The sequence below is a fragment of the Argiope bruennichi genome, chromosome 3, assembly GCF_947563725.1.
Source record: "Argiope bruennichi chromosome 3, qqArgBrue1.1, whole genome shotgun sequence".
Classification (NCBI taxonomy): domain Eukaryota; kingdom Metazoa; phylum Arthropoda; class Arachnida; order Araneae; family Araneidae; genus Argiope; species Argiope bruennichi.
In genome coordinates this window covers 8424429-8451477 of record NC_079153.1, presented here as the reverse complement: position 1 = coordinate 8451477, position 27049 = coordinate 8424429, and the positions used below count along the sequence as shown (strand labels likewise).

At 25.0% G+C, this 27049-nt stretch overlaps 1 protein-coding gene across 5 annotated transcripts in view; it reads left to right on the top strand.

Annotated features, from left to right (window-relative positions):
• Positions 1-27049, top strand: part of LOC129963394 (cGMP-dependent 3',5'-cyclic phosphodiesterase-like) — a 58333-nt gene that overhangs the window by 28092 nt on the left and 3192 nt on the right. For 4 of the 5 annotated variants that reach the window (XM_056077736.1, XM_056077740.1, XM_056077738.1 and 1 more), the window contains exons 2-25: positions 469-530; positions 677-729; positions 1670-1744; positions 1834-1875; positions 3050-3115; positions 5885-6006; positions 7444-7555; positions 9301-9340; positions 9457-9520; positions 10869-10953; positions 12066-12126; positions 12953-13034; positions 14216-14250; positions 14346-14461; positions 14857-14931; positions 15306-15425; positions 16446-16516; positions 17702-17827; positions 18246-18333; positions 18424-18471; positions 20848-20922; positions 23875-23974; positions 24067-24179; positions 26827-26972. In XM_056077736.1, coding sequence (XP_055933711.1) covers positions 469-530; positions 677-729; positions 1670-1744; positions 1834-1875; positions 3050-3115; positions 5885-6006; positions 7444-7555; positions 9301-9340; positions 9457-9520; positions 10869-10953; positions 12066-12126; positions 12953-13034; positions 14216-14250; positions 14346-14461; positions 14857-14931; positions 15306-15425; positions 16446-16516; positions 17702-17827; positions 18246-18333; positions 18424-18471; positions 20848-20922; positions 23875-23974; positions 24067-24179; positions 26827-26972 — 1977 coding nt within the window. Of the gene's footprint in view, positions 1-13; positions 34-468; positions 531-676; positions 730-1669; positions 1745-1833; positions 1876-3049; positions 3116-5884; positions 6007-7443; positions 7556-9300; positions 9341-9456; positions 9521-10868; positions 10954-12065; positions 12127-12952; positions 13035-14215; positions 14251-14345; positions 14462-14856; positions 14932-15305; positions 15426-16445; positions 16517-17701; positions 17828-18245; positions 18334-18423; positions 18472-20847; positions 20923-23874; positions 23975-24066; positions 24180-26826; positions 26973-27049 lie in introns of all 5 variants that reach the window. The other variant, XM_056077737.1, reaches the window with a different exon arrangement.

Below are 27049 nucleotides of genomic sequence, written 5' to 3'. Positions count from 1 at the left end.
TACTTTATTGCAGCATCTAAGATGTATATTGAAGTAAGTGTAAATTTGGCATTTTATTTTCTTTTAAAGAAAAAAAAATAAATTTTTTCGTATTGAAAATTAAATTATTTATAAAAAATTAAACTGATTTATAGAAATTAAATTAATTAACAATGAAGATATTCCTTTCCTTTCATGATATTTTTTACAAAGTTTATAATTTGAAATGATTTATTTACGGAAAATATGATGCATTTAGGTATGTGTAAATAAAAAAAAAATTTGATTGTATTTCATTTATACTTATGCAGTTTATTGACAGTAAAAAGTTCATATTGTAGATTTTAAAGTTTTTTTTGGGGTGTATGAGTGTGTGTGTTCTTTCCTGGCTAATACATTTCAAAATTTTGACCATAATCTATATTAGAAGCATAGAATTATACTTTTATCAATTATTTTAAACTTTATTTTTTTATTTTTTTTATATAGTGGAAAATTCACCAAAGGAAAAATGGATTTTCTGGATTCATCTGATATTTTGAAATTATGTGGTAAATACTTTCAATTATTTTGATGAATATAAGATTATAATTAATAAATAATATGCTTGTTTTTTAAATTGAAAAAAAAATGACCTGATTACTAATAATTTATAACTGAAATTTTTGCATTAACCGGAATGTAATTTTTTTTATAGAAAGTTTGTACAAGAATTCTTCTAAAGTATTCCAGCAGGAAGCAAATAAAATAGTAAGATATTTTGTATAAATATTTAAAAAGAAAGAAATTTTGTTTATTCTTATTATTATATGTCTTTTTATTTTAATGAGTAATTAATTCTTTTTTTAATTAGATTATTGGATTTCTGTTGTTATATTTATTGATAATATTGTAATTTTAGACAGATATTGTATAAAATATCAATAAATTTATTTAATTTTATTTATTTCCATATTGATAACATTGAGAGAAGTACTGTATTGAATTTGAGTAAATAAAAATACTTATAAAAGGTTATTGAAATAAATAGTGCACTCTTAATTTTTCTTATGTCTCACCTTTATAATCCTTGTTTTTTTATATTAATTACATCTGTTCTGCCATTATTGTAATAACTAAATTATTACGGATTTTAATAAATTTTTTCATAATATAAATTTTCAAGAATATGAAAATATTTCATACGGTAAAACTTTCATATGCAATATTTGAATTGAATCATTTTTGCGTTGAGTTTTTCTGTTGTTTTTTTTCTTCTTCTTTTTTTATCTGAATAAACTGATTAAAAAAATATTTGAAATCAGCTTAGTATTTTTATGTAGTCAAAAGGCTCTGTTAATGAATTTAATCACTAAGTCAACAATTAATATAACACATAATTTATATAAATAAGAAATTTTTATCATGACAGCTCTAAATTTGTAGAAACATAATATAAAATTCAAAAAGTTTTTTTTATAATATAATTTTTTATAAAAATAACATTTTATTATTTTGGTTTCTATTCCTGCTAAATACAGCCTGTTGTATTCAGATACATATATTGAGACTATTATTTTTATGCTTTATAATAAATAATTCTTCTAATAACATAATTATTTGTAAAATAATAGTATGTATTGGTCTTACCTTATGCAGCTTAATTTTTTATTTAATATATCTGTAATGATTTTTTTTCTTTCATAACTAGCTTATGAAAAAATCATGTGCTGAAGAAGCTCTTGTTCTTTTTCTTACTGAAGGTCAAAGTGAACTCACATGTGAGGTAAGTTATTTTGAATTTTATACTATAGTTACTCTGCTTTATAGATCACTAAATGTTTCTATGGCTCTATTTTATTTTCTTTATTGCAGGTGGTCGGTTGTAAAATTCTGAGTGAAGAAATAAAATTATCCGTAAGCCTTTTCTTAACTGATTTTTTGTGACAAATAAATATATTTTAAGAAGACTATTTTTTAATTTTATGATTTAATTATTGCAGAATGTCAATTAAGTCAAATTGTTTTTGTATATTATTCTTAATATGTTGGCATGGTATGCTTTGATTTTTTTTTCTTCAAATATATGTTCCAAACATCTTTTTAACACTGTAAGGAGATACCTTAAACATATTGTTTTTAACTTTTTTTAATTAATTTTTTTTATGTATGAAATTAAAGCAAAAAAGTTTTTAAAAAATATTTAAATTCATTGATTATCATCTTTTTTTCTTTATGCTTCAACTTTCTAATAAGAAACAATTAAAAAAGTATTACAGTATTATAAAAGTATTAAAGTAATGCAATAATTTAGATTTTAATTTGTATACTAATTAAAATCTAAATTATTGCATCAAATAATTGTAACTTTTTCTATTATTTTTCATCAGCTATTTTTTAAAATGGAGAGGGATTTAATATTTATTTTATGCAAATTAGTGTTTTCTTGTTGATTAGATAAATATTCTCTATAAATTTATCATATGTAGGTAATATTAATTTGAATTAAGACTTATTTTATTTTAATATTTGTTATTGTGAGTTTGATTATAAAATATCTTTTGTATTTTTAAATATTATTATTTTTTTAAGTTTCTTCTTGAGAAACAGGTTTTAATCATTTTGTAATGAGAATAGTTTTTAGAATCAAATGCTGATTTCTCTCCCTCTCTCTCTTTTTATTTCTTACAATTTCAAAGGATTTTAGAATCTTTTAATACATTTTTTACATGACATTAAAAATACTTTACAATATTGTTTATATTGTATTAAATAATGTATACCAACTTATTATTCTTATTTAATTTAATTTTCATTAAGTTAACAATTTTTATAGATTTTCTGTTTTTTTAGGAGGGGAGCTTCTGTTCTTGCTTATTTTTGTGTCATTTCTATTTTATTCCTGATATTTCTGTGGTGCATGCAAAATAAATTGACCATTTAATTAATTTATAAATTTCATATTTATTGATTAAATATATTTTATGAATACTAATTCATTGTTTTATAATCATGTAATAAATGCTTTCATAAAATGCTTATAAATGTTTTTTTAAATTTTGCTTTCCTTATGATTATTAATATGTTTTAGGTAGAAAACTCCCCTTTCCAAAGAGTTTTAGAAAAGAAAACTAGTCAGATTGTTAATAAAGCGAAGGTATGTGTTTCTCAAGGTATGTGTTAGCTTGTTAATGACAATTTGCCTCCAGTTTTAAGTACTTCTGGCCAACTTAGAATTAATATCATAATTGTGTTTTATAGAGCTTTCCATCAAATTTAAAGCATAGGACTCAATATGTCAAAAACTGATTCCAAGGAAATATTTAAAAATAAATAAAACAGTATATATGATACCAGATTTATGTTCTTGTTTCACATATTTTCTTCTGTGCATTCTCTTTGCCTGTAATTAAAGTACCTAGATTCTTAACATACATAAAAGAAAAAATTATTTTATTTAGAAAGTAATTGTTGAATGATATTATATGGTTATAAACTGGCCAATTATGAAATTATTTCAAGATATTATAATATATTCTATTATAATGAGAAAAGAAAATACAAAAAAAAAATGAGAAGTTGATTTTTGATTTTATTTATAATTTTTAAATTTTATTTGTGTTTTTTTTTAATTATAAAGATGTTGAAAATTGTACCTGTATTTCATTGAAGTATGCCAAATAACTTTTCATAATATATATATATATTACTGACTTAATGGGCATTAATAAAGATTGCTACAATATATTAATAGCATGATAAAGTCATGATTAATTTAATGCATTATTTTTTGTATATAAACCACAATTTTTTTGTACTCTCCAAAATAATTTATTACACGATACTTGTCTTATTTGAATTATTTATGTTTGTTTTTTTTATCTTATTCTAATCATAAAAATAAATGAATAAAGGTTTTGACTAAGGTTTATTTTTAAGTTGAATGTAATATTTTATTTAATTATATGTAATTTGTCAGATATTTGTCATAAATTGGGAACAGAGTTGGTATTTCTTACTTAAATAAGCAAATATATTTTTAACAGATGTAAGTACAACTTAATGTATGTGTATTTTTTATTTAAGATTTTTGGTGAATTCATGTCAAGATTACTTTTAATGAGTTTACTCTAAGTGGTGATTTTGCTTTTATTATTTTCTTAAAAAATTTCTACATTTTTGCAGAATTAAATATAATATGTTCTTATCCACTTTCACATATTGTTTATTTGGACAAAGCCAATATGCACCATGAATTCATGAATGAAAACTGATGTTTTCTGTTTTACTAATGTAATTTTTTGGGATGAGTCATATTACCTTCACCTCATTTACAAAGTATATCTAATAGGAAGGGTTGGGCATGAATGAAAAGAAGGGCATATCAATGAATGCAACTGTTTAGTTGTCTTTTAGAATCCAATTTTAGTTTTAAAATGGGCAATTTAAATTTAATTAAGTCATAACTACAGTTACTGAGATCATCTTGGATGCTTTAAAAAGGGCGGGAGTAATTCTAATATAATTGCTTATCCAAGATTTTTTTTTTCTTTTCCTACAATGAAATCATTTCAATAAAAATTAAAATCAGATTTTTTTTTACCTGCAAAATGTTAAATGAAATTTGCATTAAATAAAATGTAATATGAGCACACACTCATTGATGCTGCATGCACCAATATTGTATTATTGATGTAGAATTTTACTTCAATATTTTTGAAGCTAATCATTTTGTTTGATTAATTAGGCTATTCAATCATATATTTAAATATTCCTTTTAATCTTTTCGTGATTTTGAGCTGATCTCATTTAAATTTAACGTTGGCATTTCCTGAATTATATTATTATAAGCTTTGATGGCTTTTGTTAATATGTCTGTACATTAGATAATAGTTTATATTATGTAATATAATTACCAATTAAAAGTTTAAGGAATATATGATTTGTTTGTTTAATTTTTGTAAGAATTAATAGGGAGCAAACAGTTCATTTTTTTTTACCCAATTCCAATATATCTGAATTTTGATGACACAGAAGATGAATATTGTTTAGATATTTCAAATTTTGAAATTGAATGGGAGTTCAGAAGATCTGAATAGTGCTCATCATTAGTATTCACTGAATATAAGCTTACAAAATCCAACTCCATCATTTTTCCATTCATTGGGACTAATGGGTTTGAATTTATCCCCTAATAGTGATGGAAGTATTTTGAATATTTTGATTTTTGTTGTTGTTGTTCTTGATGAAATTCTTGAATTGATTTACAATAAAATAAATTGCTATGCAATTCAGTATTGAGACTAATTGAATACAAAAGCTTGTGATGGGTATCTAATTTCAAATAATAGTAATAATGAAACTATTATAGCTATTTTAATGCTTCATCATAAGAAAATGTATTAGTTTGTATTATTCAAAGAATCTAATTCATTAGATTTTTTTAAAAAAATTTAGTTATCTTTTTAGGAAAATTTTCATATCAGTGGTCTGTCTTCATTTGACAAATACTTATAAATTAAAAATTTAAAAAAAAAAAAGAGGAAAAAAGAAAAATTGCTGTGATTACTTTTATTTTGAATTCAAAGAAATTTCTATGAAGTGACCACTTTCAAATGGCTTCTCTTTCAATCAGATTTTATAATGTAAAGAATTTGTAGTTTTGTAATGTTATCCTATGTCCACCAAATTCTTCTTTTTATATTTGAAGTTTGAAAAAAATATTTTTTTTTTTTTTTTTTTTTTAGTTCTGTAAATGTTATTTATTTAATAAATTCATATTCATTTTTTAAAATTCTATCTTTAGAAAAATTTTGAAATAAAAAATTTTTTTAGTCCTTTGCCTGATTATTGTATTTGTATTTATTAGCACTAATTTATGATCACTAGCCATATACATTATTTTCTATCATTTATTTTTTTTTAGTTTTGCCTGGGAAACAACAACAGCTTCAGTCTTCATGTTGACTCAATTTTATGCGCTCCATTATTTAATTCAAATGCTGAAGATACAGTTACAAGCCTTCTTTGTCTTATTAATAAGAAAAAGTATGGCACAGTGCATTTTTAGTCACATATTTTTGTGCTATGTCTTACTTAATTTTTAAATATTATTTGTTTTAATAAAAAAAACTGAAATAAATTTAAACTTAGTTTTTCACTCATTGCCACTGCAATAAATTTACTGTTCTCTTGAAGATTTTTGTTATAAAATACTTTATAAAGCCCATAATTTTAGTGATATCAGTTGTTACCTGATCAGTCCCTGTGGCATTCTAATTCATCATTAGCAAGAAATGTGTTGTATGATATTTTATGTGCCACTGTGCTATGGGTTCAAAACTTTTTCAGAAAATATATACACAGCTTATAGTTAAGAGTACTTTTTTTGCTTCATAAGATAAAAAACAAACAATATTATATGTGGATTAGAACCTTTAGAGGATATACAGGAAGAAGTAATCATGTATGGCTATATAGATTATTTCTCTGCTGTACAGAATTTGCCAAAAATGTGTCAGTTTTTTTTTTTTTTTTTTTTGTATTGTACCATTAAATGAAATTAATACATGTAGTTACATTAATAATTAGTTTATTATAATTAAATAAAAAAACTATATTTTGGTAAGAAATTATTAATATATTCATTTGAGATTAAATTAATATGTAGAAGATAAAAATACGTCTAAACTTTTTCTTATGAATTTTTCTTTTACACTTTAATTACAGATGTTGAAGAAAATATTTTAAAGCAGTATATATTAAATAAAATATTATATTATATTTTATTTAATATATACTGCTATATTAATATATACTTTAAAATAGTATATTATATTTTATTTAATATTTAATATATTAAAATATTATATTTTTCGAATATAATATTTTAAATTTTTTTTTATTTATTTTTATAAAAATTTTCTTACATATGAATGTCTAAAATGTCATGAACAAAATGTTTTTTTTAATTATTATTATTACTGGATTATTCTAAAAGATATTTAAAAAATTTTAAGCTCTTATGTTTGATTATTTGTGTCCTTAATTTTTCTATAGTGAAGCAATTAAGTAAAAATGGATTATTTAATAAAGACTTTAATTTTATTTATAAGTTCTTTTTAATTAGATCAAATTTAGTATTTTTTCTCTTTTTTTCTTCTTCTTGTTTTATGATTTCCTGTCTCTTTTATGTTTAACTGTTATTACTTTTTGTGTTTAAATGTGGTCTTTATTCATGTTATATTTTATATTTTCTTATAAATGAACAGTATCAAATTTACATTAAATTACATTATTTTTTTAATAGATAGGAGGTATGATTTTTTTAGTATTGTATTTTTTTTATTTTAAGTATCATCTTCTACTTTATATTTGATTGATGTTTATTCAAAATATCAATGAAATTTTGTATAATCATCAATGTATATTTTTTCTTTCTTAGTTTGGATATATCTATTAATTTATTACTTATATATATTACAGTTTCACAGTTGAAGATCTTGAGATGACAAAAACTTGGGCAAAATACATAGCTCCTCTTTTGTTAAGATGTCGTCAGTATGAAGATGAAAGAAAAATTCGGAAGCAAGCACAAGTATGTTATTTAACAAAATGGTTTTTTTTTCCCCTCCATTTTGAAAACTAACATATTGTTAAAATTAAAACATTTTGCAGTTATATTTGTACTTTGTCTTTACAAACACTGATGTTTATCTGTTTAAAATCTAATATTATAAACAATTTAAATAATTTTTTACTGTGGTTTCATTTTTATACTGATCTTTTTTTGTTGGAAGAATTTTCTATATGGAATAAAAAGTGTATGTAGAGATATAAAGTGATTTTCTATGCTTTCATAGAAATGGCTAGTAATTGCAAAGTAAATTTATTTTGCTTATGATTTAATGTAAAGTAATTTATGATAATTTCTGTACCATTTCTAATTGCATAAAACGTTGTTACAAGACATTAGTATAATTAGTATTGTCCAGATGTTTATGAATAATTTTAATTGAGCATTTATAAAATTTTAAAATATTAAACTTTGAATTTAAGAAAAAGTTTAGATTTTTAGAAATGTTATTTTTGTTTATTCCTGGGTAGTTCAATGAATACTTTTACCATTGTGATATCTTAATATTCGTTTATACAGTTGTATTAAATAATGTTTATTCATTTTTTTTATTTCCCATGGATTTTGTTGTTCTGTTTTACTGTGCCTGAATTATTTTTTTTAAAAATACAATTGCTGTTTGCAGTTGTATTATCTTTAAATATATTCTGCCGGATCTGCTTAGACTTTTTAAAAACTTTTTAAAATCTGCTTAGACTTTTTTTAAATTCTGTAAAAGACAAAATCCAAATTCAAATATATTTAAACATAATTTTGCAGATGTGTGGCCGAAAAGAAGACACTTTTGAAGTTATCTTCAATTTATTTTATTTGAAATCAAAATTTATACAGGGAAGAGGTGTTGATAAAAAAACTTCTGTTTACATCATGATATAAGAGTAAAGTCTCAAAAATATTCAGGGATTTTACTTAAAGAATCTCATGGGGATTTCTTCGACACAGGTTGAATACATAGGCAAAGGAATCTTGGGTATCTTTTAAAAAAAATATGCAAGTGTTAAGGATTTTTATCTTTTCATTCCCAGTGTGGGAATCGCATGATCAGCAATAGTGTTACATTTGTTTTAGAATTAATTGAATAAAAAGTAAGAATTGGATTAGGGAATAAGAGAACATTTTAAAATGTTTATTTGTAACATAGGCTAATTTAAAATAATAATTAGGAAAATAATTAGGATTTAAACTAAATTAAGTGATATCGTTACATATACACACATTACATATTAATTAAAACACAGACACTACATAAAATAATTATAAATTAATTAATTAAAATGGAAAAATAAAAATAAATTTTATTCGAGGAAAAGTCATGTTCTTTTGTTTCTGCTGAAGCTTAAACTAAAGGTTGATATGTCCTTGGGGAGTTGTTGGAATTGTCTGCTAAGGTGGTGCTGCAAATACTGTTTTCTAGCATTTGGTTACATGTATCTATTCATCACTGCATGTTTGAAATTAAGTCGATTACATATTGAAATTATTATAAAAGGTTTAAAATTGCAAATTGAATCGGGGGTTTTTTGTAATGTGATATGAATGAAATATTCACTATGCAGAAAGGACTGTGGTTATAATTAAAAATCTAATATAGCTGAGAGATATTGGGAGAAATGAATAATTTTATTATATATAAGTATTTTCTGTGTTTTTATTGTTTTAAGATTTCTAACTAATTTTGAAATAAATACTTTTATTCTTTTCCATAGTCTTTGCTACAAGTTATCAAGACACTTTTGGTACAAATAGGTATGTAAATCTAACAGTTTTACTGAAAGTAAAAATGTTAAAAGATTAAATAACAAAAAAAGATATAGTAAAATATTTTTTGACATTCATTAAATTGATTTTCTTTCTGTTTTTAGATAATGTGAATTTGCTTTTAAAGGAAGTGATGACTGAAGCTAGAAAATTAACTGGAGCAGAAAGGTTTGCATTTTATGTTTTCTGTACATTATTATTTTTCCATGTTAAGTTTGTGTATATTGAATACTAAAAAAATCAATATTCTTTTCTTATTAAAACATTATTACTCCATAAATTTTATTATGACCATCAATACATCACAAGGTTAGACTTTTGACATAGTTGGTCTGATTATTAATGATCAAATTGTGTTATTTTCACATGATCAATTGTATGTAGTAGTGCCTAGAGTGAAATTTAGAGCTGGAATTAGAATCCAGCATTAAAAATGTTTTTAAAGTTACTGATAGTTAATGAAAATTAAGCAACTTGAAATGCTATATTAATAAGTATTTTTTTTTTAAATTTTATGAAAATTTTCATTTAATATGTGATTTTTTTTTAATTCTTCATTCTTTCTAAAAAAGTTAAAATTATGATGAAATTTCTTCTTAATTTTAACTGATGCTAAAGTCATTTTTTAAAAATATATATTCGTAATTGAAGCTTTCTGTTCATGACATTTTGAAATGTTTGTTTCCATTTATTTTTGTTTTCTGGAGAGAAGAATTCAATCTCTCAGGAAATCCCACTCTTGAGAGCATTATTTAATTTGAGAACAGCATTGGAGTTTGCGAGCAAAAGCAAACAGGGGTCAAAGCCCTCTAGTTTTTTATTTTAAAATATTATATAATTTTTAAAAAAATGCTTTTATTTACTTGCATATTGACATTATTATTCAATATCTTTTTGTTTCTGACTTGTGACATTTACACCATGTAGCTCCCATCAATTGGTTTAAGTAAATAGTTAAATTTTGTTAATAAAAATATTGCTGTAGTAAAGGAATTGGCATGGATAACTATGGAATTACTCTAATTTTAATTTATAAACACAGATTTCATTTATACAGCTTAAAACAAGTATACACCATTATATTTCTAATATATCCTATGCAACTGCCCATAGATAACCCTATATGTATTGCTTATGTTATTCATATAGTTAGGAATGCATATCACATTGCATAGAGTACTGTTGAATTTTGAAGAAAAAGAAATTGTATGCATTAATAACAATGCAGTATAATACTGAAGAGCTGTTGTAATATTTTAGCCCATGCAATTATACCTCATATATATGTGTTTTGGAGTTAAGTCCTTTGGTTGAAAATTTAAACTAATTTTGCTTCTGTTATAAATCATTTTGAAAAATAAAATCATAAATGTGTATTTTTTTTTATCTTAAAATAAAAGATGTTGATGATTTTTTTAAAAATAATTTTCTCTTCAGTTTAATCTGAGAATAATGAACATTTTTATTTTTTTATTAGTGCTATGCCTTATAACTAGTATTTTTTTTTAATCAACAGATGCTCATTATTTCTTCTTGATAAAGAAGAAAATGTCTTAGTTGCAAAAGTGTTTGATGGCAATAGTACTGAAGATCTCAATGAAGTAAGTTTTGCCTCTAACAATGTAATTTTTACTATCTAATTCAATTATATTTATAAAAATGACAGAGTTATATTTTGAAATTCAAAGTGCCATAACTCTTGACTTTTTGTTTCAGAGATATCCCTGGCTTTAAATAAATAAATAATATACATGATAATTCATTTCAGCATTAATGATTATATATTTTTTTGCTTGGCTTTTTAAAATATGAAAACTTTGGTATTTGATTTCATCAATTGAATGAAATATTTGAACAATTTTAAAAATTCCAAGATTCAAATAATTCGAAATCAGAACATATGCATTAAAATGTTTTTCTTAATATATGAATATTTTTTAATTAATAGTTTTAATAGACTATTTATTTTCAAAGAATTTACTCAATGACCATGGTAAAATATTTTTTTAATGTATCTTTTAGGTTTGAAGTTTTTTTAGTTTATCTTGCCTATTGAATCATCAAAATGTAATTATTATTGTATTAGATTTTTAATACATTCCCTTGCTATTTTAGCCCCAACTATAAATTTTCATTGTATTTAATTGATATATTTTTTCCATATTAAACTCAATAAAATGCTTATTTTTACAAATATTTTATAAAAATTTAAACAAATTCTTTGATGTAGTTTAATAGTTTTAATTAAATCAATTAAACTGAACTCCAATAATCCAGTGAATAGCAAATTCTTTACTTAGCTTCTTCTATATGTTTTTGGAATTCTTGGAGGTTATGTTTAACAGTTTTCATGCTAAATATTGAATTTCCCCTTAATGCTATTTTGGTAAATAGAATAAAATTCAAGTTGTTCGAATGAACATGAATGAAACATGTATCAACATGAATAAAATTATATAAACTTGAATCATTTATCAACTATTTTAAGATTGATTCACCTTTATGGTAAGGAGCATATGTAAAACTGAATAATGACATTTGTCCTTCTTATCAACTTGTGAGAATATTTTATATTATCTTTCTTTTCTATTAGATATCAAATAGAATTATTTTTGTAATAATTATTCCCTGTCACTTTTTTAATTGTTACTCAATATAGTTCACCTCTTTAAAGTTTATAAAATTCTTTTCTTACAATTTCAAATGATTGTAGTGCCCAAAAGATATAACAATTCCTGTGACTGAAGGCATTGCTGGTCATGTGGCTATGACCGGTAAGTATTATGCTGTTGTTTCTAATTAAACAATTGTGATAAATCATTTTGATTATTTTAATTTTTCTTTCATTTCTGGTAGTATTTATTGGAATAAGTTTATGGAACTTTTTCACTTTTCTTTGTTTTTGTATTGTTGTTACAGATGTGAATTTTATTCATACTAAAGATTTTAAGCTGTAAACTTATACTCATTTATGATATTTTATGGTGTGTTTTTTATGTCACTATTGTCCAGTTAATGCACGCAGTTGTATACTATTTTAAAATAAGCAAATCATCTTTTTCTTTTAGTATTTAAACTATAATTAAATTTATCTAATTTAAAATGCCGATTGTTATGAAGTATGTGTTTATCAGACTGGTGTTGTACCATAAATCTTATCTAAAGTCTATTGTATTCATAGCATTGTTACAGTTGTGTCGAATAAATGAACCACTTATTTTGTCTTTGAAATAAATTATTTCACTCTTAAAGAACTTTATTGCATCTATTGTCCATTTATGTGAAAAGTGTACATTTTCTCTGACACAATGAACTTCTACATATTTAGAATCTAGATGTAAACAGGCTTAGTTAAAGAAATGCTGTCATGTATCTAACCATATACTTCTTTTATTAACTGTTCTTGTTATTATTTGGATGTTTTTACATTAGAAATATTTTTGATATGGATGCAGTTAATTTATTTTTTCTTTCCTTGGAGTTTGCGAAACATATTCTGATCTCTTTATAATTGCTAAATTTGAAATTTTCATCATGTGATTAGTTTTTTGAACTGAATTTCATTATATGATTTAATGCATGATATTATACATCTTTTAGGTGAAATTTTGAACATTAGTGATGCATATGAGCATCCTTTGTTTTATCGCAAAATTGATGATACCACAGGATTTAAAACTAGGTAAGTTTTCTTTAAATTTTATTTCTCCAATATTGTTCTTAGATGTACCTCCACAAAACTTCTTAGAAATAAAAGGTGTTTTTCTGTTTTAAGCTTAAGCTATTAAAAATAGTTTAATTTTTAAATGAAATTCACAATTGTAAGTTCTAGCTTTTTTCTTTGTTTTTATTCATTATACTTTTTTGCAAAATATTTTTTATAGCTATTTGTTAGTTCCTTGGCTTAAATATCCATTAAAATTCAAATACTTTAAAATTAACGCTGTATAAAACTTTGTTTTTTGGAATCTTGGTCATTGACTTTGTGCTTAAAAAATTATAGAAAAAAAATCAAAATTAAAATTAAATAGCTCTCTTTCTTTCTTTCTCTTATATTTCATTTAAAGGAAGGGGCGGGTTGTATATGTATACTTTTGAAAGTGTAACCTTATATAACAAACAGTTCTGATTTTTTTTTTTTTTTTTTTTTTTAGCATCATAGAGATGCAAGATTGTATGTTCATATCTGATCTGAAAAAAGTGATAAACACTTGTTACAAAAAGTGTTTTGTTTTTTTCTTCTCTATACATTTTTTTTTTTTTTGAGAATTGAAATAGATGGTGTTACTTCTTAAATGATAATATTTTGGCAATAGTTGTATAGATGGTATTGATTTGTAATTTCATTTGTTTCCGAGACTTAAATTTGTACATATTAATTCATCCAGTAAATGAATAATTCAAATTTGAGCATTTTTAATTGATATTTTTTCAGCAAAATGAAATATTTTTGATGAAATGAATCATACTAGAGCATGTTTTTAAACTTCAATCTGAATTTCAGTTTAACATAGGTAAAATGCCACTAAAAAGTAATTTTCCAAAAAGATGTATAAGATGGAAGAAAAATAAATAAAATTCTTTTATTGTTGTTGTTGTTTCATAAATGGCTTGGAGAAATGGGAAATGTTTATTTTAAAATTCTACAGGTTAGTTGCATGAGTGAAGTTCTGGAAACGAAAGTTCCTCTCTGATTAATCCCCCCCCCCCCCAGAATTGATTTAGTAGTTGTATATCATATATTAAGCCTCTTGATGTAGTTAGGTTATTAAAAATTTATTAAAATAATTTTATTTCCATTTCTCTCATAAAGATTTATTTAAAATCAATTTCTAAAGTTAAATGTTACTTTGTTTTCATTAGGAATATTTTGTGCTTCCCGATTCAAGATGATAATGGTAAATACATTTATATATGAATTCCTAAATTGTTTTTGTAACAGATCATTATAAAATTATAGTAAAAATTTTTTATATTCTTTGCTTTTTATTAGGTGCAATTATAGGTGTTGCAGAATTATGTAATAAAATCAATCGCAGGAACTTTACATCATTTGATGAAGAAATTGCTAGTACATTTTCAGTTTATTGTGCCATTTGTATCATGCATGTAAGCTTTCTTTTCTTTTTTCAGAACTGAAATATTAATACCCAAAAGAAGAAGTACTTATTTTTATTGTAGTAACAATTCTTTAATTTTGTATTTAAGTTGAATATCCCCAAATTAAAATAAAAAAAGCATTGTTTTGGTAAAAAGCTACATCTATTTTATGCTTGGTCTAAATACTTTGATGAAAGCCTTAGAGTAAATTATTTTCTTGATTTCTGTAATCTAAATTTATGCATTTCATTTTAAATTATGTTATGGTTTAATCTGTAATTAATTATAATGAATTGATATGCCTTAATGGATTATTCATAATTACTTTCCTCAATATCTGTAAATTACTTTTATGGAGATTAGAGACAATTCTGTTTTCATAAATTAGATATTCTTTATTTTAGTCTTTGATGTGGAAAAAAGTTCGAGATGCACAGTCCCGTAGTCGTTTGTCAAATGGTTTAATAATGCAGTCAAAGGTGAGATTGCGTCTATGGTTTGTAAGTTTCATTTTTTTGTGTTATATTTTATTCAATATACAGAATTTATCATTAGAGTACTTTCATTTTATTTTACCTCATATAAAGTTGGTGGATTTTCACAGTTTTTATGTCTGAAGTAATTTTTTTTAGAATTTATTTACAACTATAAGAATTTAAAGAGTTTTTATTTATTAGCTTACATTTTTCAAAGACAGATATGGAGTATTTAAACTATGTAATATTTTTTGATTTTATTCTTTTTTAAATAAAACTTTAACAAAAACATTAGATTTTTAAAGAATGCTCTAGAAATATGTTTTATATATTTATGTTTGAAATTTTATTCTTCTTTTTTTTAAAAAAATTTAAAGGTCTCGGAAGAAGAATTTTTACGATTGAGGAGTCAAATGAGTGGAGCAAATTGTATCACTGAGAACTTCCGTAGTTTTAGTTTTATTCCAAGACTGCTAAGTGATTCTGAAGCAGCTCATGTAAGCATTATTAAATTTTTTTTACTTATTTTTAAGAATATTTTTTTATAATAGAAGATACATCCTTTTTGAGTCAAAAATGTATTGTGCAGCAGGGCACAGTTCATCTAGCAAATATCAAATTTAGATGTAAAAAGAATTCAAATTTAACTTTGTAATAATTGTGTAAAAAAAAAAAAAAAAAAGGAATCTTACATTGATTATATATTGAAATTCTTTATTTGAAATGTCTTTCATTTTTTAATCATTATTCCTTTCACACGATCATAAGAAAAAAATATTTTGTGATATATTTGTCAAAACAAGAAATGTTTCTGTTTGCCTATACATGTTCCCTCTTTTTTTAATAATTCATATACGACATTTATTTTACTCTATGCAAATTCTATAGTAATCTTGTAGAATTCTCAATGTATGTATATTTAATTTTGAAGTGTTTGCACAGGCAAAGAAAATTATTTTCTCAGTGAATTTTCTATCCTAAATTCCCATTATTAAAAAAAAAATCCTTTTATATTACTTCCATTATTTTTTGTTGATGTTTCTTTAATACAAATCATAGTTGTTGCAATTTTTTTTTTCAATTTAAACTAAATGTACCACTTTATTTACATATGTATGTGCATAACTTGTGAATTGCTGAAAATCATTAGATTTATTATAATTTATCATTATATAATGTTATTGGAATTATGAACTACCTTATATTACTGAGATGTTCTTTGAATCCTTCAACTTAAGATCAATTAATATCTTATTTCTTTCTTCAAAGACTGATTAAGGAAGAATATCTTATAAATATATATCTATATAAATTTTGTGTAGTTCATTTTGTATTGGGGTATTGAATTTTTCCTTTGTTTATGTGCGTGTGAAACATGTGAAACATATTTTTATATGATGCTAAAAAACTGCATATCTAATAATATTTTCTTTTTCTAAATAATAAATAAACTGTGCTCTACAAATTTTATATTACATTTAATTTATGAATCTTTTAAGAACTTATTCTTTTAATAGGCAGCTCTTGGAATGTTTGAAGACTTAGGTTTCTCAAGTTTCTGGAGATTACGGAAAAGTACACTAATAAGGTATTTTGAAAATTATATTGTAAAAGTTGGGATTTCAAGAAATGCACAATTTATGTATATGTTAGAAAACAAATTTATATACTTTTATTAGGTACTTGTGTTATTAAAGGCTGTATTTTAATGCATTGTCAAATAGTTAAATGTTGAGCAAAGTGTTATAGTCCATTGGTATTTATTATTTGTTATGATGTGTGATAAGTCTATATTTGTATTAGGATTCTTTTAAAGTTTAATTCTTGTTTTGAAATAAAAATACAATAGAACTTTGATAACTCAAATCTTTTGAGTGCTAGTTAACCTTTACAGAATCCCCTCCCCCTTTTGAGTTGAGTTTTTCTATGTTCGCTCTTTTACTGTTATGTATACCTGTACTTTTCAGTTCATTAATAATGTCATCTTTCTTTTTTATATCTAATCATTGTTCTTTTTTTTATGTTTTGAGAATCATGCTATATCATATTTATGAAGGTTTTATTTTAAAAATAAATTTTTAAAACCATTATTATGTCGATGCATTTTGTTAAAAATTCTAAAGAATTATCTGTATAAGTTAAAACACATACGTAATTATACATATTAATTATATAAATTCCTGTTATTAAGTGCATACTATTTGTAAGCACTTTATTGAGATTTTACTCAAGAGTAATGAAAGGGATAGTGCAATAGTTTCATTACTCTTGAGATAAAAATATTAGTGCAAATCAAATATGATTCACATGGTACTTGAAGTACAGTGGGAGTCATATTTCATTCATATGATGATTCGAAGTGTTACAGGGGGATGATTAAGGTAATAAAAGATGAATTTTGTGTTATAGAATTGAAATGGTTGTAATTTTATTACAAGCCAGATATTTAATGCTGTCTTTTTATATGCCTCTGTAATGAACATAATACATAAATTTGTTAAATAAAAATGTATTTGAACATTCAAAATTTCACTGATATATCATCTGTGTGCAAGCTGTTATAAAATAACCAATTGTTTATCATTGTATGAATATCACAAAAGTATAAAGAAAGGTTAATAAATGTTGATAATTAAAGCAGTGCTTATATAACTGTAATGAGATTGTTGCAATTAATTGCCTTATTTTTCCTGCATTAAATAGGTGCTATATTATCTTTATCATTTTATTTTTATCAATTGGCATATTTTTTTCAACAATATTTCTGTTGCAGGTTTATCATCACAGTTAAACAAGGTTATCGTGATCCACCCTATCATAACTGGAAACATGGTTTTTCTGTTGCACATTTTTCTTATTTATTGCTAAAAAACTTAAAATTGATGGACAACCAGATAAGGTAAGTTAATAAACTTGTATTAACTTTATTATTAAGTTATAACTTTCAGGTTATTTGGTATAAATTTAGAGAAATATTAATTCCTCGATAATTATTGGCTACTTTTTGCTTTGATTTTATCTTCTGGATTTCTTTTTCTATTTATTAATATGTTTGTCAGTGCAATATTTCATTTATATAGGTATTAAATTTGTATATTTTATTAATTTCTAACTTTTTTTAAAAAATTTATATTGGTAGAATTAACTGTTAATTCTTGAATTAATTATACTATAGCACTTCTTATTCTTAGAACTGCTTATGCAAATTGAGTCAATATTTCAGGACTATTAAAAGATTTATGATTTTGAATTATCATTTTTTAAATTTATTTTATTAAATTTGAGTTGGTTTTTATAATTTTTTTTTATTTCTTAAGTGTTTTAGAAGGTTTATGTCTTTTTGTTTCATGCTTATGCCATGACTTGGATCATCGAGGTACAACAAGTTCTTTTCAAGTTACTTCTGTAAGTTATATATTAACAACATAGATTGTACTTATAATATTCATGTTTTTCAATATTTAAGGCAAATGAAGTTTATATTTCTTTTTATAGAAATCTGTGCTTGCAGCTCTTTACAGTTCTGAAGGGTCTGTTTTAGAGGTATGTGGTATTTATAGTTTATTTACTATATGTTTATTATGTATCCTTCTGTATAATTAGTTACTAACCCAGTAATTATGATAGAATTAAAAATTATTTTCAATTGATCCGATCTTAAAATTAGGGACATGCATCTAAAAATAGTTTTATACTTTTAAATGGGAAAACTGCTAATAATTACACAAAATAAAGATCAGTAACATATCTGAAGAAAAAATATTGCAAAATATTTTTAAATGATTTAGAAATCTTATGATCATTAATTATATAAAAATTCTATGATAGAATTAAAGATATTGAATGATATGGATTAAAAATATTCTTCTTGAGAACATAATAAATATATTAAAAGGGACCGAGTGAAAATGTGTTAATATCTTTTTTTAAAACTTAGCATTCTAGTCATTTTATCAAAACAAAATATTTTTGTGTGGGATTTTGCAATAATATGAACAGAATATCAATATTACAAAATCAAAATTACAGGTACTTATTCTATTTTTTTGTTTTGTTTATATGAAAGGACTAATGTGTGTCATATTAATTCTTTTTATTTATATTAAATCATAAACTACTATATTAAAACAATTTTGAAATATTTATAATGTTTTCCAAAAATAATTGAATTTCTCTTTTTCCCTATAGAATAGACAAATATTATCAATAGACCAGATTAGTCTGAACTAATTCTATTTAATTCATATACATATAGTGTGAACATAAATTATGATTACAACTATTCAAAACTAGCCATTATAGAGAAAGTGCAAGATTTTCTCATGTGAGAATTGCATAAGGGACAGAGATTCTTAAATTCTGAACAAATACAGACTTTGGAGGTGGTGGCAGAATGTGACTTGTAATCCTTATTTTCATCTTTTGTAATAAAATAAGAACTTTTTGAGCATAGTAATACACTAATAAAGAAATGACAGGAAAGTAAGAAAAATATTTTTAATTTATATACTCCTTTGTTTAAAAAATCAGTCATAATAAAACTAAATGTTGATTAAAATTTGTTCTGATTTGCAAAACCTTATATAGTGTATAGATTTTCGACTGTTCAATTCTTTTTGTTCTCCAATTTACAAGATTTATATTAATTCTTATTCATGTTATTTTAAATAATCCAATTTTTGTTGTTCAGATTGTTTTGTTTCTTAATATAATATGCTGAAAATAATACTTTATACCATTGCATTGCAATTTCCAAGTATTAAAAATTTATTGACTTTTGACTATAAAAACTTCTCTGTTTAAAATTTAAATGTACCTTAATTATATATTTTTGCAGTCCCAAGCTAGTTATTTTTAATTTAGAAATGTGTAGTGAAGTTGAAAAAATTATCATCTTAATTTTTCAAAATTTTTTAGATCCAATTAATCTGTTTTTTAACCTCTCTACTATAAGCCATATACTATAAGACACATCTGAAATGCTTCAAATATTATGTAGGTTCCCAGCCCTCCCATAATCTGACTTAGGTTGAAAGTAACAGAAAAACTCTTTTTCTCAATTTTCTTTGTAGGAAATATCAAATTTTTTTCACTGTAAGATATGCATATGAAACTTTTCAATGTTATAGTTATTGAATTAATGAAAGAAACTTGAAAATTAATTGGCCTTTTTGCCTTTTATTCGAAAGTGTTTCATTTTTGATGATAAATTATTTCAAGTGCTGTTTTTTTATTATATACATAGAAATTTTCTATTGGTATGTAATTTTAAAGGAAGTATAGCTTTTGAAGTAGATTCAAAATGACATTAATTATAATCATGAGCATCAAATTAATATCTTGACCAATTTATTAAATTGTTTCTGAATCTTATTTGTTTAAGTATGTTCAATTATTAAATTCTCATTGATGTAAATGTCAGAGAATTCATTTTAAAGGTTAATATAACTTTCTATTTAGTTTTCAATTATTTACTTTCTCTAGATTACATGCATCTTTGTTCATAATTTGCTTTAATTTATTTCAGTTGTGCTCAATATAAATCAAAATTACTGTATAGAATATCCTCTTAAGAAATATTTGCATGCTTTTAAATTTTAATGAATATTGTTGTACTTATAGCGGTCTATAAATGATAGAATTTGCAACAAGTGCTGTTGCATAAAGCTTGTGAATAATTTATATTATTATTTTTTCTAAAGATAGAGAAATAGAGAAAACAATGTTAAGTATTTCATAATTTATGCAACATTTTTTTTATTTAGAAATCTGTACCATCTAAAATTGCTTGAAATTGATATAAAAATTTATATAGAAAGTTATGGATGAAAATCTATAGGAAATGCTCAATGTAAGAATGCAATTTCAGTTTGCCTTTATTGCATATTGTGCTTAATTTTTTTAATTTTGTCTTTGTAGAGGCATCATTTTGCGCAAACAATGGCCATTTTACATACTGAAGGATGCAATATATTTGAAAATCTTTCCGAAGCAGTAAGTAATTCTTCCTATTATAAATATTTTTAGCATGCAAGAACATGATGTTGTTTCGGCTTGAGGTTTTTTGAAGCCTGGCAAATTGTTGAAGCCTCAAAATGCATAGGCAACAAATTGGCGACTTAGCGCATCTATGATCCCAATGAAGCCCTGCAAAGTACTATAGTAATCCTATGGTTTATAAGATCCCCCTCCTACCATAGAGTCATCTACTACGCATGCGCAGATTGTTTTCGTTATATCTCGTAAACTACATATGTTAGAGACACGGGGTTTTCAGAAGTATCCCAGGGTTTCCTCTAAGCCCCCCCCCCCCCAATTTTCGATCCATTGTGCATGCGCAGTACGGATTTTGCTTAATAATGGTCAAATCAATGTCGAATCGATTCCATAAAGTACCTATGGGTCTTGGGATGTCGATGACGTCACTTCCGGTCAAACTGGAAGTTGCTACATCTCGACTTCTAGTTCTCACTCTATTGAGACGAGTGCGACGTGTCTAAATACTCGTCTCGATAAGTAGAGTCGAATGACATTGTTACCGAACCTCGGATCTCGAAATTTACAAATTCGAGTTACATTGCATTTACTCGCATCGTTGGATAGTACCTTGCCGAAATGCACGTAACGATATGAGTTTCGCGTTGCTACTCCGAGTGATTCACGAGATACGGGCTCTTAAAAATGTAAAAATCTATGACAGAAAGAGGAAGGGAGCACTGTAGACGATGATCGTCGATAAAAACTAAAAACACCAACCATTCATTTTCTCAATATAATGTATTTCATTAACGTAACGAACATATGCATTGTTTGATCTCTTAAAAGTTAAACGTAAAGTGAAAAAAGTAATATATTTTTTGTCATAAAGTATAAAAATGAAATCAAGAAAATCAATATTCATTTCTAAGAGCAATTGAGTGTATGATATTTTTTTCCCAGTCCGTCTTTAGCCAACACAAATAAGCTCGATAGTTTGCCCACGCGAGAACATGCCACGTGTGACAAACATGGTGTGCCCAAATCTAAGCCGCAAACAGACATCGTTTGGCCTTGCGACTTATAGATTGTCACTGTGAATGCTAATCTAATAGGAAATTGAACGCGTTTGAATTCGATTGGCAAGTCTGTGAGAATCATTGGAATTCGTGGTAGCAAAACATTTTAGACTTGGAATTTACAATTCAAAATGGTGGCTTTGATAACGTTTTTCATCAATTTTTTAATGACCAATCGAGCGTCGTTGCACAGCAATGATGGGTTCAAATTCCGAAGTAAAATAACCGGAGATCCAACTTTCAGTCGTAGAAGGTGTGGTGACATGCCTGGCAAATCCAGTGAGTTCAAAAATTCTGTTGGATAATTTACAGCTTCGTTAGCCTCGCAAACTGTATCGATCAATTTGTATGATACCAAGCAGCCTGGCAACGACTGCTGTATCTTGAAGTTTAAATCGTCGAAGTCCACATTTTTTGCTGCCAAAATGGCTCTTTCTGCCGGCAGCGCATGATTTATGTATTATGTGCAGGGGTGTTTGTGCTCCGGGGAAACCCCGGAATTCCGGGGATTTTGAACTTCGATACCCGGAAATTCCGGGGATCGTCGTTCAAAAGGAAGTAGGAATAATAATGAATTATTTATTTTGATCTGGGTAATTTTGTTTGCTTTGAAAGCAGAAAACGCAAGGTCAGTGTGTGTGGTGAAAAGTTTTCCTTTCTTTCTCCAAAGGCAGTGATAATGTGTGAAAAGGGGGAAAAAACTTCTTTTTTGTTCTTTCCTTATTGCGAGTTATGACTCATTCCCCCGGTTCTCGGACATTCTCTTCTGGATTCTTTTCGGCAAGTAGCCGCGGCAGAAAAAAAAGGGAGAGACTTCGTTCGACCAGATGTGCGATCACGTGACCTGGGTTCTAAGGTCTTAATTTTGCAAAAAAAGTAATTCATTGAACTTTTATAATTAGGTCATTCAATACTTCATAATCGTAATTTTTCATTTCTCCCCCCCCCCCCTTCTCGAAACTCCAAAATGTCGGTACTGAGTCCGTAAAAGTTTCAGGGGATTTTTTGGAGTCCCACAAACACCCCTGTATGTGCGTACATCGGGAAATATGCGGTCAATGAGAGCATTTTGCGAATCAACTATAGTGCAGAAATGAGTGGGCAATTTTATGCATCCAGTATTTTCATAGACAGCAACTTTTCCATCACCGATATCTAACAATTGGTCCGAGAATGTGTCAGCAGATGGATCTTGTAGCATTTGGACGCGCGTGTTTATTTTTAGCTGGACTTTTTCAACATTACGTCACAGTGGCGATGATTTCAAGCAAGCCTTGATCTCATCAGCGTACGGTGAAAGTGGATAGGAACACCCTAATTGCCTAGCGTTATGAAATATACTTTACGAGCTATTCTCATACCTACCAAATACACATAAAAATTTCATGAAAATCGATCGAGCCGTTTCGGAGGAGTACGAACACAAACACCTTGACATGAGATTTTTATATATTATTATTAATTTTTTATTTTATTTTATTAGCATATTGTTTAAAATTTTAGTGCTCTGTGCTATGTGTGATTTAATACAAGTTAGAATTATATAGAGAAGTAATTGTTGTTGCAACTTTTAAAAGTGAATTAATTGTAAATCATAAAATATTTGCAAATATCAAATTACTTCTTTATAATTCTAGAAAATAAAAAAATCCCCCCCCCAAAAAAAACATTCTTTATTTTGAATATTAATTGAATACTTTATTTGGATTCTGTGAAAGAAATATTTCTGGTTGCTTTAAAGCATAATCCTCATGGATGATTTAATTTTTACTGTGAAATATTTCATCCTCAAAAGAAGGGCTATTAATTTTACAAACTCAGATATAGTTCATATGAACTCAAATCAACAATATTACTCTAAATATTGAAATGCCACGTTTATTATTCATAGGAGTTCAAGCAATGTTTGGATTATATAAGGGATATAATTTTAGCCACAGACTTAGCTCATCACTTTCGGATTATAAAAGACATTAAAAAAGTTTTAAGTGGTAAGTGTTTCGTTCTCTTATTGAATAAAGCTTTTTAAATGAAAGAAAAGTATTAAATGACTTAAGATATGATTTTTTTTAAATTCTCTTAGAGGGATATGACTGTTCTAATCCGGAGCATCACAATATTCTTTTGTGCCTTATGGTTACTTCATGTGACTTATCTGATCAGACTAAAGATTGGTCAAATACTAAAGAAATAGCTGTATGTATAGTTTGTGCTTTTTTTTTTTTTTTTTGTAAAATTAATTTTATTTGCATTTAAATCTTATACCATATATTCTAATGGTCAATGTTTGGGAACTTTAGATTTTTTTTATTACTTTACAACATTTTTAATAAGTTTTTTTATAACATTTTTAAAGTTATATATATTTACATTGAAAAAAATGTATAAGGAACAATGAATAAAATTGTTTGCTATATTATTTTACTCCGATAAGTGAGAAAAAGTCATTTCACTGCATTTTTTTAAATGTAAGTTTTAACCATAATATTGTATATGAATGTTCTTCAAGTACAATTTTTACTTGTTTTTTTAATATTATTATTATTATTAAATGATTAATTGGTCCTGTATGATCATCATTTATGTCATATAAATGATATAATAGTTATATATTCCATTGAAATATGATTTAATTTTACTAAAATGTCTTTTAGCTGCCTACTCATTTTTTTTTTTATAAAGTGGCATTTATCATATCAGCAATCCTAACAGTTCAGAATTAACTTAATTAGATTTCTACATTCCCATAAAGTAATATTTCAGTTTAAGTAATTGTATATCACCAATTCTTTGCCATTAAAAAAAAGTTTGACAAGTTTCTCTATAATTAATACTATTAATATTAAGTGTTCCTCATATTAGAAATTTTAATTTCATTCACTTGTATGTAAAAGCATCTGTCAAATATAAAAAAAATCTGAAGAATATATAAAATATTATAAATTATCATTTCATGTGTTTCTTTTGTATTTATAATAAAGTAATTCACTGTATTAAGGCACTCCATATTGAATGTTTCATAGTTCTAAATTTTGAAATCTCATTTGGATTTAGAATTTAAAGTAATTGCAGTTTCATGATTTGGATGATAATCGGTATTGAAGAAGGTCTAAAAAGATCTCCTGATCATCATCACTCTATGTTTATTTTTAAAAATCTAGCAACAATATATGTAATTAATTTAATAAATATGTAATATTTATTTATTTTATTTAAAAAGTAATTACCAATGAATATAGATTAATAGAAAAGCTTATATTTTTCATTTCATGATTTGTAAAAATATAAGGATATATTTTTACAAATCATGGATAAATAAGGAGCTTTAGAAAAATATAAGGATATTTAATGTAATAAAATATTTAATTTTTTGCATTTATAGAACAGTAGTTTGATACTGAATCATATTTTTTATACAGGTTTTTTTTAATGGGTTGATTCTATTTAATATTCTAGCATGCTTTAATTCATATTTTTTAAAGATAAATGAAATTATGTTTTAATGAAATTTGTGTGCAGTTTTGATAATAACCATTGTTAAAGATAAGTTTGATATAGAATTTCTTACTCAATAAAGACTTAAAAATAAACAACAATAACTCAAAACATTTCAGGGATGCGATTCTACCATAGATCTATTGTTCCCCACTTTTTATTGCATTTTTCAACTTCTTTTACTTTCTTAACAATGTGCTTTCACTTGCTAAGTTTCACATGAGCCTAAAGTTCAATTGCATTTTGGTATCGTGAACTTGATTGTTGTTTCTGAAATAAATAATAGACTAAATGAAGAGTTACTTGATGCTAATCAGACTGTGAAGTATGAGCTTATGTGTGAAAAGTAACTTTCAATTCAAGTACATAAAAAGAACTGTTTTAAAAATACAATGGACAGAAAACTTCATATAAACAGTAATTTAGCAGCAAGGAATTACAGAGCAGAAATTCTTAGAAAATTTTTTAGAAATATAAAAACAATGTGGCAATCATAATACAATCAATCACAATTAAGGAAAATGCTTTTGTGAGAAAAAGCTTCAAAGGAAATATTTGGGAATGCTACAAAATTGCTGAAAAATATTCAAATGAAAAAATGAGGTCCAAAGTCTCAAAAATTTCTTCTGCATCTATACATATTATGAAGCTGTTTGTTGTACCAATGTGACTGATGTTCAAAAGGAAACTATTAGTAGGAAATGCTAATTGAAACATGTCAATGAAAGACTTGTAAAAAAATTCCGAAGAAGCCAATAACGTGTCCGAGATATGGCACAAAGATCCATTAATCATTACAGCAATATTTAATAAGATATTCTTGTGAAGTATATTTACAGTAAAGGACTGGTTTTTCCTTGAATTTGTTGTTCTCTATTTATTTAAATTTGTCTTGAACAATATATTGCTTAAAATGTCTTTTGGAAAATCATATTCTGTAATTTCTTACATTTATAAATATTTTGAAATGAATATAAAAGCTAATTAGGCTATAAATTTCATACCTTACTTTCACATGTTTTTTCTTTGTGCTTCGTTTTGTTATGCATTTTTGGATTTTCTCTCTCTCTCTCTTTTTTCCTGTTATCTAATCATATCCCTGAAATTTTTAAGTTCCAAAAGTATTATTTTAAGAAGAAAATAAAAAGGTAGAAGTCTGTTGCCATACTTCAAGCCTTTTCAAATGAATTTTCTATCAAGGCTGAATTATTAAATATTTGAACATTTTTTAAATTAATATTTGTTTTTAACAACTTATTGAGTAAACTAATTTTCTTATACTTTTTGTTGCTTTATATAAAAATTGTTTACATACCCTTATTCAATGACGAATTCTTCCCTTCCTTAGAAACTTATCTATAGAGAGTTCTTTTCACAAGGTGATCTTGAAAAGGCAATGGGTGTTATGCCTAGTGAAATGATGGATAGAGAAAAGGCTAGAATACCTCGTTTACAAATTAATTTTCTGGAACAGGTTGTTTTACCTGTTTATGAGTAAGTATTGAATCATTCTCTAAGAATTCTATTTTGATATATTCTGTAAGCTTAGAATCTTATTTTGATATTTGTAT